This window comes from Eucyclogobius newberryi, unplaced genomic scaffold, assembly GCF_026437365.1.
Source record: "Eucyclogobius newberryi isolate DKJ021-1_F unplaced genomic scaffold, fEucNew1.0.hap1 SCAF_5, whole genome shotgun sequence".
Classification (NCBI taxonomy): Eukaryota; Metazoa; Chordata; class Actinopteri; order Gobiiformes; family Gobiidae; genus Eucyclogobius; species Eucyclogobius newberryi.
Genome location: NW_027316167.1, coordinates 17,994,512 through 18,007,011, shown reverse-complemented (window position 1 = coordinate 18,007,011; position 12,500 = coordinate 17,994,512). Strand labels below are relative to the sequence as shown.

General features: G+C 37.2%; 1 protein-coding gene across 1 annotated transcript in view; it reads left to right on the top strand.

Moving 5' to 3' along the window:
- The window catches only part of fam189a1 (family with sequence similarity 189 member A1), a 110,479-nt gene that overhangs the window by 81,654 nt on the left and 16,325 nt on the right, over nt 1–12,500 (top strand). The window contains exon 3 of the mRNA XM_072465180.1: nt 11,269–11,379. Coding sequence (XP_072321281.1) covers nt 11,269–11,379 — 111 coding nt within the window. The remainder of the gene's footprint in view (nt 1–11,268; nt 11,380–12,500) is intronic.

Here is a 12,500-nt window from a genome sequence, read left to right as displayed (position 1 = left end):
CAGTTTTGTTTTGTTGTTTGAAATATTGCATGGATTTCTGAACTGCATAGCTCTCTAGATGTAATAATTGTGGTGTTATTCAAGTGCCTCCTTGACTTGTTGTAATCATGAGCTGCCATTCATTTAGTGCGAGTAACTCAACAAGGGCCCTCCTACTTCTATGCTCATCAATGTTTCTTTATTATTACATTAGAACACTATTATTAGACACTTGGGCAGATCCATGTGGTGTTGTTCTGCACTGATGACACGTGCTGGGTCGAGTTCATTAGGCCTGAGTCACTACGACGCCCAAGTGTCATCGGCCAAAGCTGTTCGGAGGTCAGTAATGTGGAGAAGTGTGGGTTAATACACTGATGACCCACTGCAGAGACTCACTTTCAGGCTGTTTTTTTTTTTTTTGGCTTTCAGCATTTATCCAGGCCTTTGTTCATTATCAAGAGGTAAAGTCATTGTCACTCTTTAAGATACAAGACCATAGAAAACATACATACGTTTAAATCCAAAATTGAAACAGCAGCTCCGTCACATAAACACAACAGCATCATACACAGACAAACATGTAGAACATCCAACAAAACAAGAGGCGGCAGCATTTGTTCTTCAGCAACTACATAACTATATAACAAGCCCCTATGCTTTACGTTTGAGTCCTGATACATTGTCCGATTCTTCCAGGAGCCGCAGACATTGCATTGTACTCTCCACATGGGTCCGAACCACAGGAAGTAATCCATCAGTGGCGTGGCCCCTCCGACACGTGTCCCTGTGGCTGTACGTCACTGTCAGGACGCAGCGTCGTGTGGAGGCATTTAACGAACAGGCTCCTATAGCAACGTAAAGATGCTTCATATTGAGTGGTGTCTGCAGTGCAACGCGGGCAGATCAACATAAAGGTGCACAAAGAGAGAGAGCATTGTCAGGGGCCGCTTCAGTTTGGTTATATTTTGCTTCTTTGCACTCTGAGCTGCCACAATATGTCTCCCAAAGTCAGTAGCACAAACATTTAGCATAATATGTCTCGGGATTAGCTAAAAGTGCATTGTGTAAGAACATTTAAGTGGTTAAATTGATGTTGCAAGCATCTAAGTGTTATAGTTTATCATATATTCCTGATATTAATGCACCTGGGCAGGTTTAAAATGTGCCCTGTGAACAAAATACTAAAACCATAATTCAAAAGAAACTGCTTTTATACTAAATGGGAAAAAAGATTTAAGCACTCTTACTTGGATTTTGCTTACCAAATGTTTCTACAAGGGGCATAAAATATACATATAAAGCCATTTTGTACGTTGTGGCATATTGTAGTAATAAATATTACAATATGTTTTGACTTGCAGGGCAAAGGTCCATGGAAAAGGGATTATACACACTTTAGGTTTAGGCCTATTTCATTTCTACATATTCCCGCATCAAGTTCTTCCTGTTTTTGCAATTCTTCAAAATGTATTTAAAACACCTTGTAATCAGACTAGCGACATAAGAACAGTGAGACATAGAACACCTTAAGCAATTGAGACTTTGAAAATGGAATTAAGTAAACAAAATTGGGATGAAATTTATAGGTATGAAAATCCTAATGAAGCATATGATCTCTTTTTAGCAAAATTACTTGATATTTATAATAATTGTTGTCCACTTAAGACAATAATTTGTAAAAAACAGATGCTGAAACCCTGGTTTACTAAAGGAATAATTAAGGCTTGCAGAAAGAAAAATCAACTACATAGGAAATTCCTAAAATCCAGAACGCAGGTTTCTGAAATTAAATATAAAGCATACAAGAATAAATTAGTTAATATAATCAGAAATTGTAAGAAAGAATATTATACAAAATTATTAATGCATAGACAAGATATCCAGGGAACATGGAAAATAATGAATGATTTAATACACAAGAGACATAATAATAATAATAATAATAATAATAATAATAATTATCCTAATTATTTGAACAAAGACAATGACAAAATAAGTCATATTAAGGGAATTGTTCATGAGTTTAATGATTACTTTGTAAACATTGGCCATAAATTGCCAACAAAAATTGTGCCCCCTCAAAACAATGACATGGAGATTGGGGTCACGTATGAAGGTGTAAATTCATTTTTTCTAAACCCAACAAATGAAAATGAAATATTGAAAATTGTGAAGAGCTGTAAAAACAAAAAATCAACAGATAATAATGGGTTCAATATGTTTTTAGTCAAAAATATCATGGAACATATTGTCAATCCATTTACTCACATCTGTAACCAATCTTTTAAAACAGGAATTGTTCCTAATCAAATGAAAATAGCAAAGGTTATTCCCTTGTACAAAGGCGGTGACAAACATTTGACTTGTAATTATCGACCCATTTCTTTACTTTCACAATTTTCAAAAATATTAGAGAAATTGTTTGTTAAAAGATTAGATAACTATGTTGAAGTTAACAATATATTAAATGAGTATCAGTTTGGTTTTAGAGCACACAGGTCCACAATGATGGCAGTTGTTAATCTGGTTGAAAATATTTCCCAATCATTAGATCAAAAACTCCATACAATAGGTTTATTTTTGGATTTACAGAAAACATTTGATACAATTGACCACACAATTTTACTACAAAAATTGGAAAAATATGGCTTTAGGGGAAAAGCAAATTCTTGGTTAAATAATTACTTATCGGATCGATTCCAATATGTTCATCTGAAGGGAGCAGAGTCTAGTTGTCAGCAAATTAGTTGTGGGGTGCCACAAGGCTCTGTTTTCAGCCCAAAATTATTTTTATTATATATTAATGATATCCAAAAAGTATCTGATGTTCTTAATTTTATCTTGTTTGCAGAGGATACCACAGTTTACTGCTCGGGTCATAATCTTAGTGAGTTGGTGAAGGTGATGGAGAGAGAACTGCATAAACTAAACAACTGGTTTGCATTAAATAAATTATCATTGAACTTAAATAAAACAAAATTTATGGTATTCAGTAACAAACATGTAGATAATGATATCAAAATCAAAATAAATAGTTATGAAATTGAAAGAGTCAATTATATTAAGTTTCTTGGAGTGATCATAGATTGCAAAATTTCATGGAAAACACATATACAAAATGTACTGAAAAAAGTGTCAAAAACTATTGCAATTTTATACAAATTGCAGTATATTTTGAAAAAAAATGCCTTATATTTACTTTACTGTTCTCTCATTACTCCATATTTAACATATGGTATTGAAATCTGGGGAAACACATACAAAACTAGAACCAAACCAATTTTCATTCTACAAAAAAAGGCCATTAGACTGATCAATCATGCATCTTATAACTCGCCGAGTCACCCTTTGTTCATTCAATCTAAGCTTTTAAAATTTTATGATTTGGTAGACCTGTATACTGCTAAATTTATGTATTTAGTTAAATGTAATCAAGTCCCTAATTCATTGAGGATAAAGTTTACCCAGAGGGAAAGTAAATATAATTTAAGGGGAACGTGTATATTTGACAGACCTTATGTGAGAACAACGCTGAGGGAACATTGTTTGTCAAGTAAAGGAGTTAAATTATGGAACAATTGTTGCGATGAATTAAAAAATGCCATTTCTTTATTTCTGTTTAAAAGGATCTTTAAGGAAACAATCATAGAAAAATATTTAGCAGAATGAAAATGCAGCTTTGTTATAATACCTTGAATGCTTGGGGAGGATACTTGTGAGCAGACTGTCCAGTATTATGTAGTGTTGTTTTTGTTGATGAACTGTGGCTTGTGAACTATAAAATGTCCACCAATGTTGAGCGTTTGACAGAAGGGTCAGCACAATAAGCCTTGGCTTCTGCTTACACCTGGTCAAAAAACATTAATGTATCTCGAATTTAGTTTTGTGCTTGAATGTTGAGCACCTTTTGTTTTGTTTTTGACCAAACCACAATAAAAAAAAAAAAATTAAAAAAAAGTTTGACGTTAATTTCCTTCTGCATTAGGCAAACGCTCGACTTCTGAAATCAGAAATGTGAAATTTATTCCACACTTAATCTGTGCACTACAGTGTGGAGTGGCTGATGAGCTCCTTAATTCAGTCATTAACACCAAGTTTGGCTAATTTTATATTATATTTTACACATTAATTAGAACAGGAAGTAGGCATATGTCGACATAAATAGAGTCTAAATATTATTTTAATCATTGCTGTGTCATTTTCATGTATATAGTACATTTAAATCGCACACATAAGTAATGATTTGACTTTATCATCACTATTATTGCTAATACTATTCACCTTATTTCTCCCCGTCCACTTTTGCATCTTCTTCTTCTACAGGTTTCTTACCACAAATCTAAAATGGCGTCGTTTTAAACAGGTAATTTTATTCAAAAAACATGGAGTCTCATTCATTCAGCGACCAATCAACGATCAGTGTCATAATTCACTTGATCTGAAGAGTATTTCTGGTAGTGTTCTGGTAGTGTTCTGGTAGTGTTCTGGTAGTGTTCTGGTAGTGTTCTGATTGTGTTCTGATAGTGTTCTGATAGTGTTCTGATAGTGTTCTGATTGTGTTCTGATAGTGTTCTGATAGTGTTCTGATTGTGTTCTGATAGTGTTCTGGTAGTGTTCTGATAGTGTTCTGATTGTGTTCTGGTAGTGTTCTGATAGTGTTCTGGTAGTGTTCTGATAGTGTTCTGATAGTGTTCTGATTGTGTTCTGGTAGTGTTCTGATAGTGTTCTGGTAGTGTTCTGATAGTGTTCTGATAGTGTTCTGGTAGTGTTAGTGTTCTGATAGTGTTCTGATAGTGTTCTGATAGTGTTCTGGTAGTGTTAGTGTTCTAATAGTGTTCTGATAGTGTTCTGGTAGTGTTCTGGTAGTGTTCTGATGGTGTTCTGATTGTGTTCTGATAGTGTTCTGGTAGTGTTCTGATAGTGTTCTGATTGTGTTCTGATAGTGTTCTGATAGTGTTCTGGTAGTGTTCTGGTAGTGTTCTGGTAGTGTTCTGGTAGTGTTAGTGTTCTGATAGTGTTCTGATAGTGTTAGTGTTCTGGTAGTGTTCTGATAGTGTTAGTGTTCTGATAGTGTTCTGATAGTGTTCTGATAGTGTTCTGGTAGTGTTAGTGTTCTAATAGTGTTCTGATAGTGTTCTGGTAGTGTTCTGGTAGTGTTCTGATGGTGTTCTGATTGTGTTCTGATAGTGTTCTGATAGTGTTCTGGTAGTGTTCTGATAGTGTTCTGATTGTGTTCTGATAGTGTTCTGATAGTGTTCTGGTAGTGTTCTGGTAGTGTTCTGGTAGTGTTCTGGTAGTGTTAGTGTTCTGATAGTGTTCTGATAGTGTTCTGGTAGTGTTAGTGTTCTGGTAGTGTTAGTGTTCTGGTAGTGTTCTGATAGTGTTCTGGTAGTGTTCTGGTAGTGTTCTGATAGTGTTCTGGTAGTGTTCTGATAGTGTTCTGGTAGTGTTCTGGTAGTGTTCTGATTGTGTTCTGGTAGTGTTCTGATAGTGTTCTGGTAGTGTTCTGGTAGTGTTAGTGTTCTGATAGTGTTCTGATAGTGTTCTGGTAGTGTTCTGGTAGTATTCTGATAGTGTTCTGGTAGAATTCTGATAGTGTTCTGGTAGAATTCTGATAGTGTTCTGATAGTGTTAGTGTTCTGGTAGTGTTCTGTTAGTGTTCTGGTAGTGTTCTGATAGAATTCTGATAGTGTTAGTGTTCTGGTAGTGTTTTGATAGTGCTAGTGTTCTGGTAGTGTTCTGATAGAATTCTGATAGTGTTCTGATAGAATTATGATAGTGTTCTGATAGAATTCTGATAGTGTTCTGATAGTGTTAGTGTTCTGGTAGTGTTCTGATAGTGTTCTGATAGAATTCTGATAGTGTTCTGATAGTGATAGTGTTCTGATAGTGTTCTGATAGTGTTCTGATAGAGTTCTGATAGTGTTCTGGTAGTGTTCTGGTAGTGTTCTGGTAGTGTTCTGATAGTGTTCTGATAGTGTTCTGGTAGTGTTCTGGTAGTGTTCTGATAGTGTTCTGATAGTGTTCTGGTAGTGTTCTGATAGTGTTCTGATTGTGTTCTGGTAGTGTTCTGATAGTGTTCTGATAGTGTTCTGATTGTGTTCTGATTGTGTTCTGGTAGTGTTCTGATAGTGTTCTGGTAGTGTTCTGGTAGTGTTCTGATAGTGTTCTGATAGTGTTCTGGTAGTGTTCTGATATTCTGATAGTGTTCTGGTAGTGTTCTGATAGTGTTCTGGTAGTGTTCTGGTAGTGTTCTGATAGTGTTCTGATAGTGTTCTGGTAGTGTTCTGATATTCTGATAGTGTTCTGGTAGTGTTCTGATAGTGTTCTGGTAGTGTTCTGGTAGTGTTCTGATAGTGTTCTGATAGTGTTCTGGTAGTGTTCTGATAGTGTTCTGATTGTGTTCTGATTGTGTTCTGGTAGTGTTCTGATAGTGTTCTTGTAGTGTTCTGGTAGTGTTCTGATAGTGTTCTGGTGGTGCACGGCTGTTTTCTCCTCCACAGAGCTCTGAATCTCGCAGTGCCCCTCTCCTCGCTGGAGCAGAGGTCCAGCCAACCTGTTACATCTGCTTTAGTGTGATGTCCCCCGAGACTCTGTGCTGAGAGCTCCTCTCAACACCTCCTCAATTTATTTGGACTGGCACTGATCCAGGGTCACTACCTTTCACTGTTAATCCAGGACATGTGGATCCAGCACAAAATCACTCTCAAAAATGTGTGCCAAGATCCTGCTCCTCCAGAGGCCGGCTGCAGAGGCTGTGCTGCTGTGATGGACTCTGGACCTTTGTGGTTTGGCTTCTATCCTTTTTTTAGGTGTTCAGAGATGGTCATTTATCACTATTAATTGGATTGTATTTCTTGAAAGAGCAAATGTTAAAGATGTTAAAGATGTTCTATATCTATGTAACTTTTCTGATTGAGGGTTGTCTCCATGGAGATTTAATTGCTTTACCTGAAATGTTCCACAGCATTATGCACCTTCACATACACTTTACTGTGAGTATTTTTAGAATTGTTTGTTTTCATCAAATAACAAAAGCATCATTTATGAATGTACATAAAATATAAAGTGGTGATTTGTCAAAATCAAAAAAATCTTAGCAGAATGAAGGTTTGCTGTTTTGGAGGGAGAGGAAGCGCAGACACAGAGAGAACAAGCAAACACATGAGATCTTGTGTATAATCCACTTAGAGCAGTCACACATTCAGAAATATTTAACTGCACATTGGGGATATGGGCAATCGTTTTAGCAATAAACATATGTATCGCTTTTTTTAGAAAAGACTTTCACATTCACACATCATTTCTTCTTCTCAAGACATTTAGGCTAATTTGTGCTCTAGTTTTCATTTTCTAAGAGCTACAGAATTATATTTGGCTCCATGTGAGGACAGATGTACAGTATCAGAGCAGAGTCTTGTCAGATGTGTGGAGCTGGAGTGAAAACAAAGCCACAGTGCTGCGTCTCTCGTGGCTCACGGATAATTGAAAATAAATAGCATCTTGCTGCTGCAGACTAAATACTAATGCTGCTGCAGCCACGCTGGGACATCAGTGTGCTCTCAGCAACAAACAAACTCTTTTTTTCTTCATATATGCAACATAAAAGCCTCTCATCCTCAAAATAATTACAACTTTAAGTATAGTACTCATTACTATACTTGACTTAATCAAAATGCACAGCAACTATGGAATAAAAGGGGTATAAGCCAAAGCAATGACATCATCTTCTAAACAAACTGAAAGCTTTGCCTAAAAAAAAAAAACTTTTGTAGGGGGCACTTCTTCCACAGTTATTATTTATATATATTTTTATGATTTTTGTACGTATTGCTCACTTACCAAATACATTCTGAGCATCCTAATTATTTACAGCGATTAGTTTAGAAGTGTTATTTTGCCATCACGGTAAAGTTAACAACAACTAGCATGTGCAGTATCATGAATAAAACACAGGAGGAACTCATTTTACAGATGCTTTTACAATACATCTGTACTGCGGCAAACAGATCTCACTGTATTGAATGAAAGAAAAAAGGTACAGCCCTTTAAAGATTGAATGGCATGAATACCATTTTAGTCTTGTCCTAGTCCTGTTTTTGTCCTGATCAAGTCCAGATTTAGGCCTGGGTTTAGTCTCAATTTTGATGTATTGAGAATGCAAAAAAAAGTCGATGTGTGCCAGAGCAGTTGCCAGAGAAGTTGTCTTATACAATGGCATCCTGTCAACTGCAGCTTCACTTTCTCCATTCAGTTTTATCGCTGGCCCATTTCAAATAAACACATTGATGAATGGGCTTGTTTTGGTGCTGGCGGCAGTGCAGACAGATGGGAACAACACAGAGGAAATGTGTCTGGATTAAACCCGCCTTTTACATCATCTCCTGTGGCTATTTCAACATATGTATGGATGGAGATGGTCCCGTAGTTCTGGAAAGCCAAATGAACAGAAAATGCATATATTGACAACATATTTGCAGAGGCTGTTTTGTGTTTGTGTAGAAGCGAGCACACTCAAAGCAAGAAGGTACGGATATGTTTAATTATATACTGTAATATATGCAAAACAAGAAGAAGAAATAGTGCAGCTTTAAATTGAGGATCCCAATTAAATATCAAGCCGGGGAAGATGAATGCTTTGACAGAGATTGCAATAAAACTACTTCCAAACAAAGAATTTTACACACACACGCTCACATGGCTAAAGGAGGAAGTATGTAAAAAGCCTTTGGCACGTTGGTAATATATATTCACATGTATTCAGCGCACGGCTTTAAAACAGCTTTTTTCAGATGACAAAGAGAAACCGGATGCCAATCTGAGCTTTGGCACTTACTTCCAGACTGAAGAAATAAAATGCTTTATTATTAGTTGCAGACAGTGCGCAGTGGTCTTAATTTGTCATAAAGTGCTGCTTTTACAATGCACTCTTTGGGGGAAAACACACAATTCACTCATTTACAAAACAAAGCCTGGTAGCAATAGCACACTCATGAACCGTCCTCATATTGTACAGCTGCATGAGAAGAACTAATATGCCCTGATAAGCCTTCCTCCAATTGACATGCACAGAGCAGCGCGGCGATAATTAATGACCAGCGTTAAATGGTGCGCTGCGCTCCAGGGCCGACGTGGAGCAGTCTCTGGTTTAGAGCCAGAAGTGAGCATGAGCCTGCAGAGTCCAGACCCGCAGGGGCGCGAGGCGGTCCGGGGCAGAAGGACTGGACAGAGATAAAGGCTTTGGTGTCCCTTGGTGTCTTCGGAGCAACTTTGTTTGGAAAGTAATCGCAATCTCGTTGCCAATTTCTGTGAAATTCAGCTGGTAAAAGGAAAGCAAGTATTATTTATGTGAGAACGATGGTGACCAGTTGAATCATATTTGGCAAATAAACTCAGTCAATCTGAAACAACAACAACACAATCATGGCATAATGCGTGGAAGCGACTAGAGTCAAAATATCTGTTGTCTTGAGCTACTTTAAGAACTTGTACTTCCCTGAATAGATTTTGGACACCATACTTTTCCTCCTACTTGAGAAAAAGTTTTGGTTCCTCTTCCCACTGTGAGTAAGTGACAAAAGCTTTATTTTGACAATATTAAATGATTTGAACATTTGTGCTTCGTGCCCTGCTCCTTCAGATTTCCCTTTTTGTATCTTATACCAAATACCACATTTTGAGCATCATCATTTTCTGTCCTTCCAACTACAGTAACTTTACAGTAATTTATTTGACCACTACTTGTACTTCTACTTGAGTAATTATTTTGAAGCAACGTTACTCTTACTTGAGCACAATTCTTGGCTACTCTACCCACCTTTAATTGTAGACAACGTTCTTCTGAAATGCATGTTATTTGAATGTATATACAAACACATAATGAAAGCAGTCTGACCATCCAGTATTACTTTTGGCTTATCCTTTTCTTTTTAAAGGTTGTTTTTATGCCTGAAGGCTTTATTTGAAAGGACCGTTGTAGTGTGAAAGGGGGAGACGGTCTGTAAGTGTCGGCCTGCACCACCGGCAAAGCACTGGCCTGTTCTTTTCAAAGTGTAACTCCGAGAGCCCGTTTCCTCCAGGTGACTGCGAGATGTGGCGAGGCTCAGCTGGCACAAAGACAAACCCACAAAGGTTTCATTAAATACAACTTACAGGCGCTGTGCTGCGGAGAGGACTTCTACTGCGTCTGCCTATGCATTACAATATCCTCTCCCTGATAGTTATTGTCAGTCCATAATTCAACTTGAACGTTTTCACTGCAGTCTAATGGAAATGCGTTCTGCTCTGCTCACTGCTGCGCTTGTGATAAATGTGCCCAGTGTCACTTTAAAATGGTAAAAGATTACAGTTGTGTTTGGTGATCAATAATGACTCCGGTCTCGCTCTGAAAAGCTAATAGTGGCTCACATTGGTAAAAATGGGATGTTTCATTTGTTTACTCTTGCTCTTGTCGTCACGGGTGGCTGAAGTTTATCCCTGCACCTCTGAGCTTTGAGCTTTGTGTTGCTTTGTTTAAGCTGTAACTAGACTTTCTCTCTGTAAAGAAATGTGTCCTCTGCGTTTGACCCATCATTCAATCTCGTTGAGACACGAGGAGTGAACCCGGGATTTGAACCTGACCTTCTTGTTGCTGCATTATCTAAAGGTGCACTCTGTCACTTTTCTGCTTTTCTCCAGATGTTTTTATTGGTCATTGTTATGTGAGCGGCCTCTCCCCACCACAGATCTGACTTGTATCTTGGCCCGGTGGCATCACATGTTTGTTTTTGGATTAATATAATCCATAATATGTATCATTAATTAAGCAACACTAACATCTCCATGGAGACGAGACAAGTAGACCGTGTATACTAATGGAAAGAGGCAATGGTGCAACTGCAGGTGTTAAATACCATTTCAGTTGAGCTCATGCAACTTAAATGATTTTCACAGTCAGTTTGTAATCAAAATATGTTTTAAAAATGTTTTAAAGTTTGAATAATATCCATCAAGTTTAATTTGTAACTTTGTGGTGTTATCTTCATTTCACACTTCCCTATTTTAATCACAAAATTTCTCTTCTGTTTCTACCAAACCCTTTGAGATCCTCTTTTTTGGTTTAATCTTCTCTCACAAGGTTGTTTAGTCCTCCAGGTCTTCCACAGCTGCCAATCATTCAACCTTCTGCTGGTGAAAAGCCTCTTCATAAATAACTGGTTTCTTATGTCCTGTCACATATTCTAATATTGCCTGTGTTTTTATGTCTTACCAGATGAAGTGAACGTTTGTCTCCTCTTTCTCTCTCAGATCACCTTCTTCATGCTGCTGTCTGCGGTTTGTGTGATGCTGAACCTGGCCGGCTCCATTCTGTCCTGCCAAAATGCCCAACTGGTCAACACTCTGGAGGACTGTCAGCTGGTGAGAATGACTCAGTGATAATCTGTTCTTTTAAAAATCACTATATTGTAGTGTATGTAACTGTTATGCTGTGCTGGTGATAATAAGTAGGGATGTAGACAATAAACTAAATATTGTATCACATGGTCACAAGTCTCACAATAATACTGAATATCAAATTACAAGATTCTTTACTTAAAGTCTATATGACAGGCTAACAACACATTTCAACATTTAAAACATGGTTGCAAACAAGGACCAAACAGTAATGACACCAAGGAAAATATAAAATGTCTACAATTTTCTCTCAGCCTTGTCACAATATTGCAATAATTACTTTAATATGAATATCGTACCATAAGATTGGCACCGTTACGTCCTTTGAGAGAAGTTTTTGTACTTTCATGAATAACCTCTATTTAACAAAATAGGTGTTATTTTGGAGCTTTTCCTAAACCTTAAATGATGTAAATAACATTATAAACTAGATTTTGGATATAAAATGTTATATTAAACACTTTATTTCTGAGTCTGATTTAACTGAGATAAAGCCATCCACCCAATGTACGGATTTCAAATTTACATTTAGATGTAACGCCAGAGCTACTTTGATATTCAGAAATATTCAGGGGTTAAGGAAGCTGGTTTATCTCACTTCTGAATGTATTTATGAAGCTTTTCTTCTCACAGCCACTGATTGCATGACATTGAAAACTGAATATATTTCAATAATGAGATGCCAAGCTGAATTTAGCACAGAGTACAGGAACTGATAACCCCAAATACATAAACCATATCTATGCTTTTGTTACAACAGTTTGCACTTCTTCTCACAATAAAGTATAGCTTCTGTAGTCTGAGAATGCTTTATGTTCCTCCCACGAGATTCCTCCCTAAACTCAGGACTGAAATATTCTCCTTCTTGACTCCCCGATGTAATTAACCCTCGTTTGTTCAGTTCACGTCCTGCTTTTACTGAAACTGGGACGCTTTGTCGACATGCGCTCTGCTACAGATGCTTACAGCACAGTATCAGGCAACTGCTTTGTTTCACTTTGAACTGCAGCAAATACATCCGTTCTGTCTTCATTCTGCTTTCAATGTGGTGCAAACCTTGTTCTAGGTTCATAAATGAAGAAGCA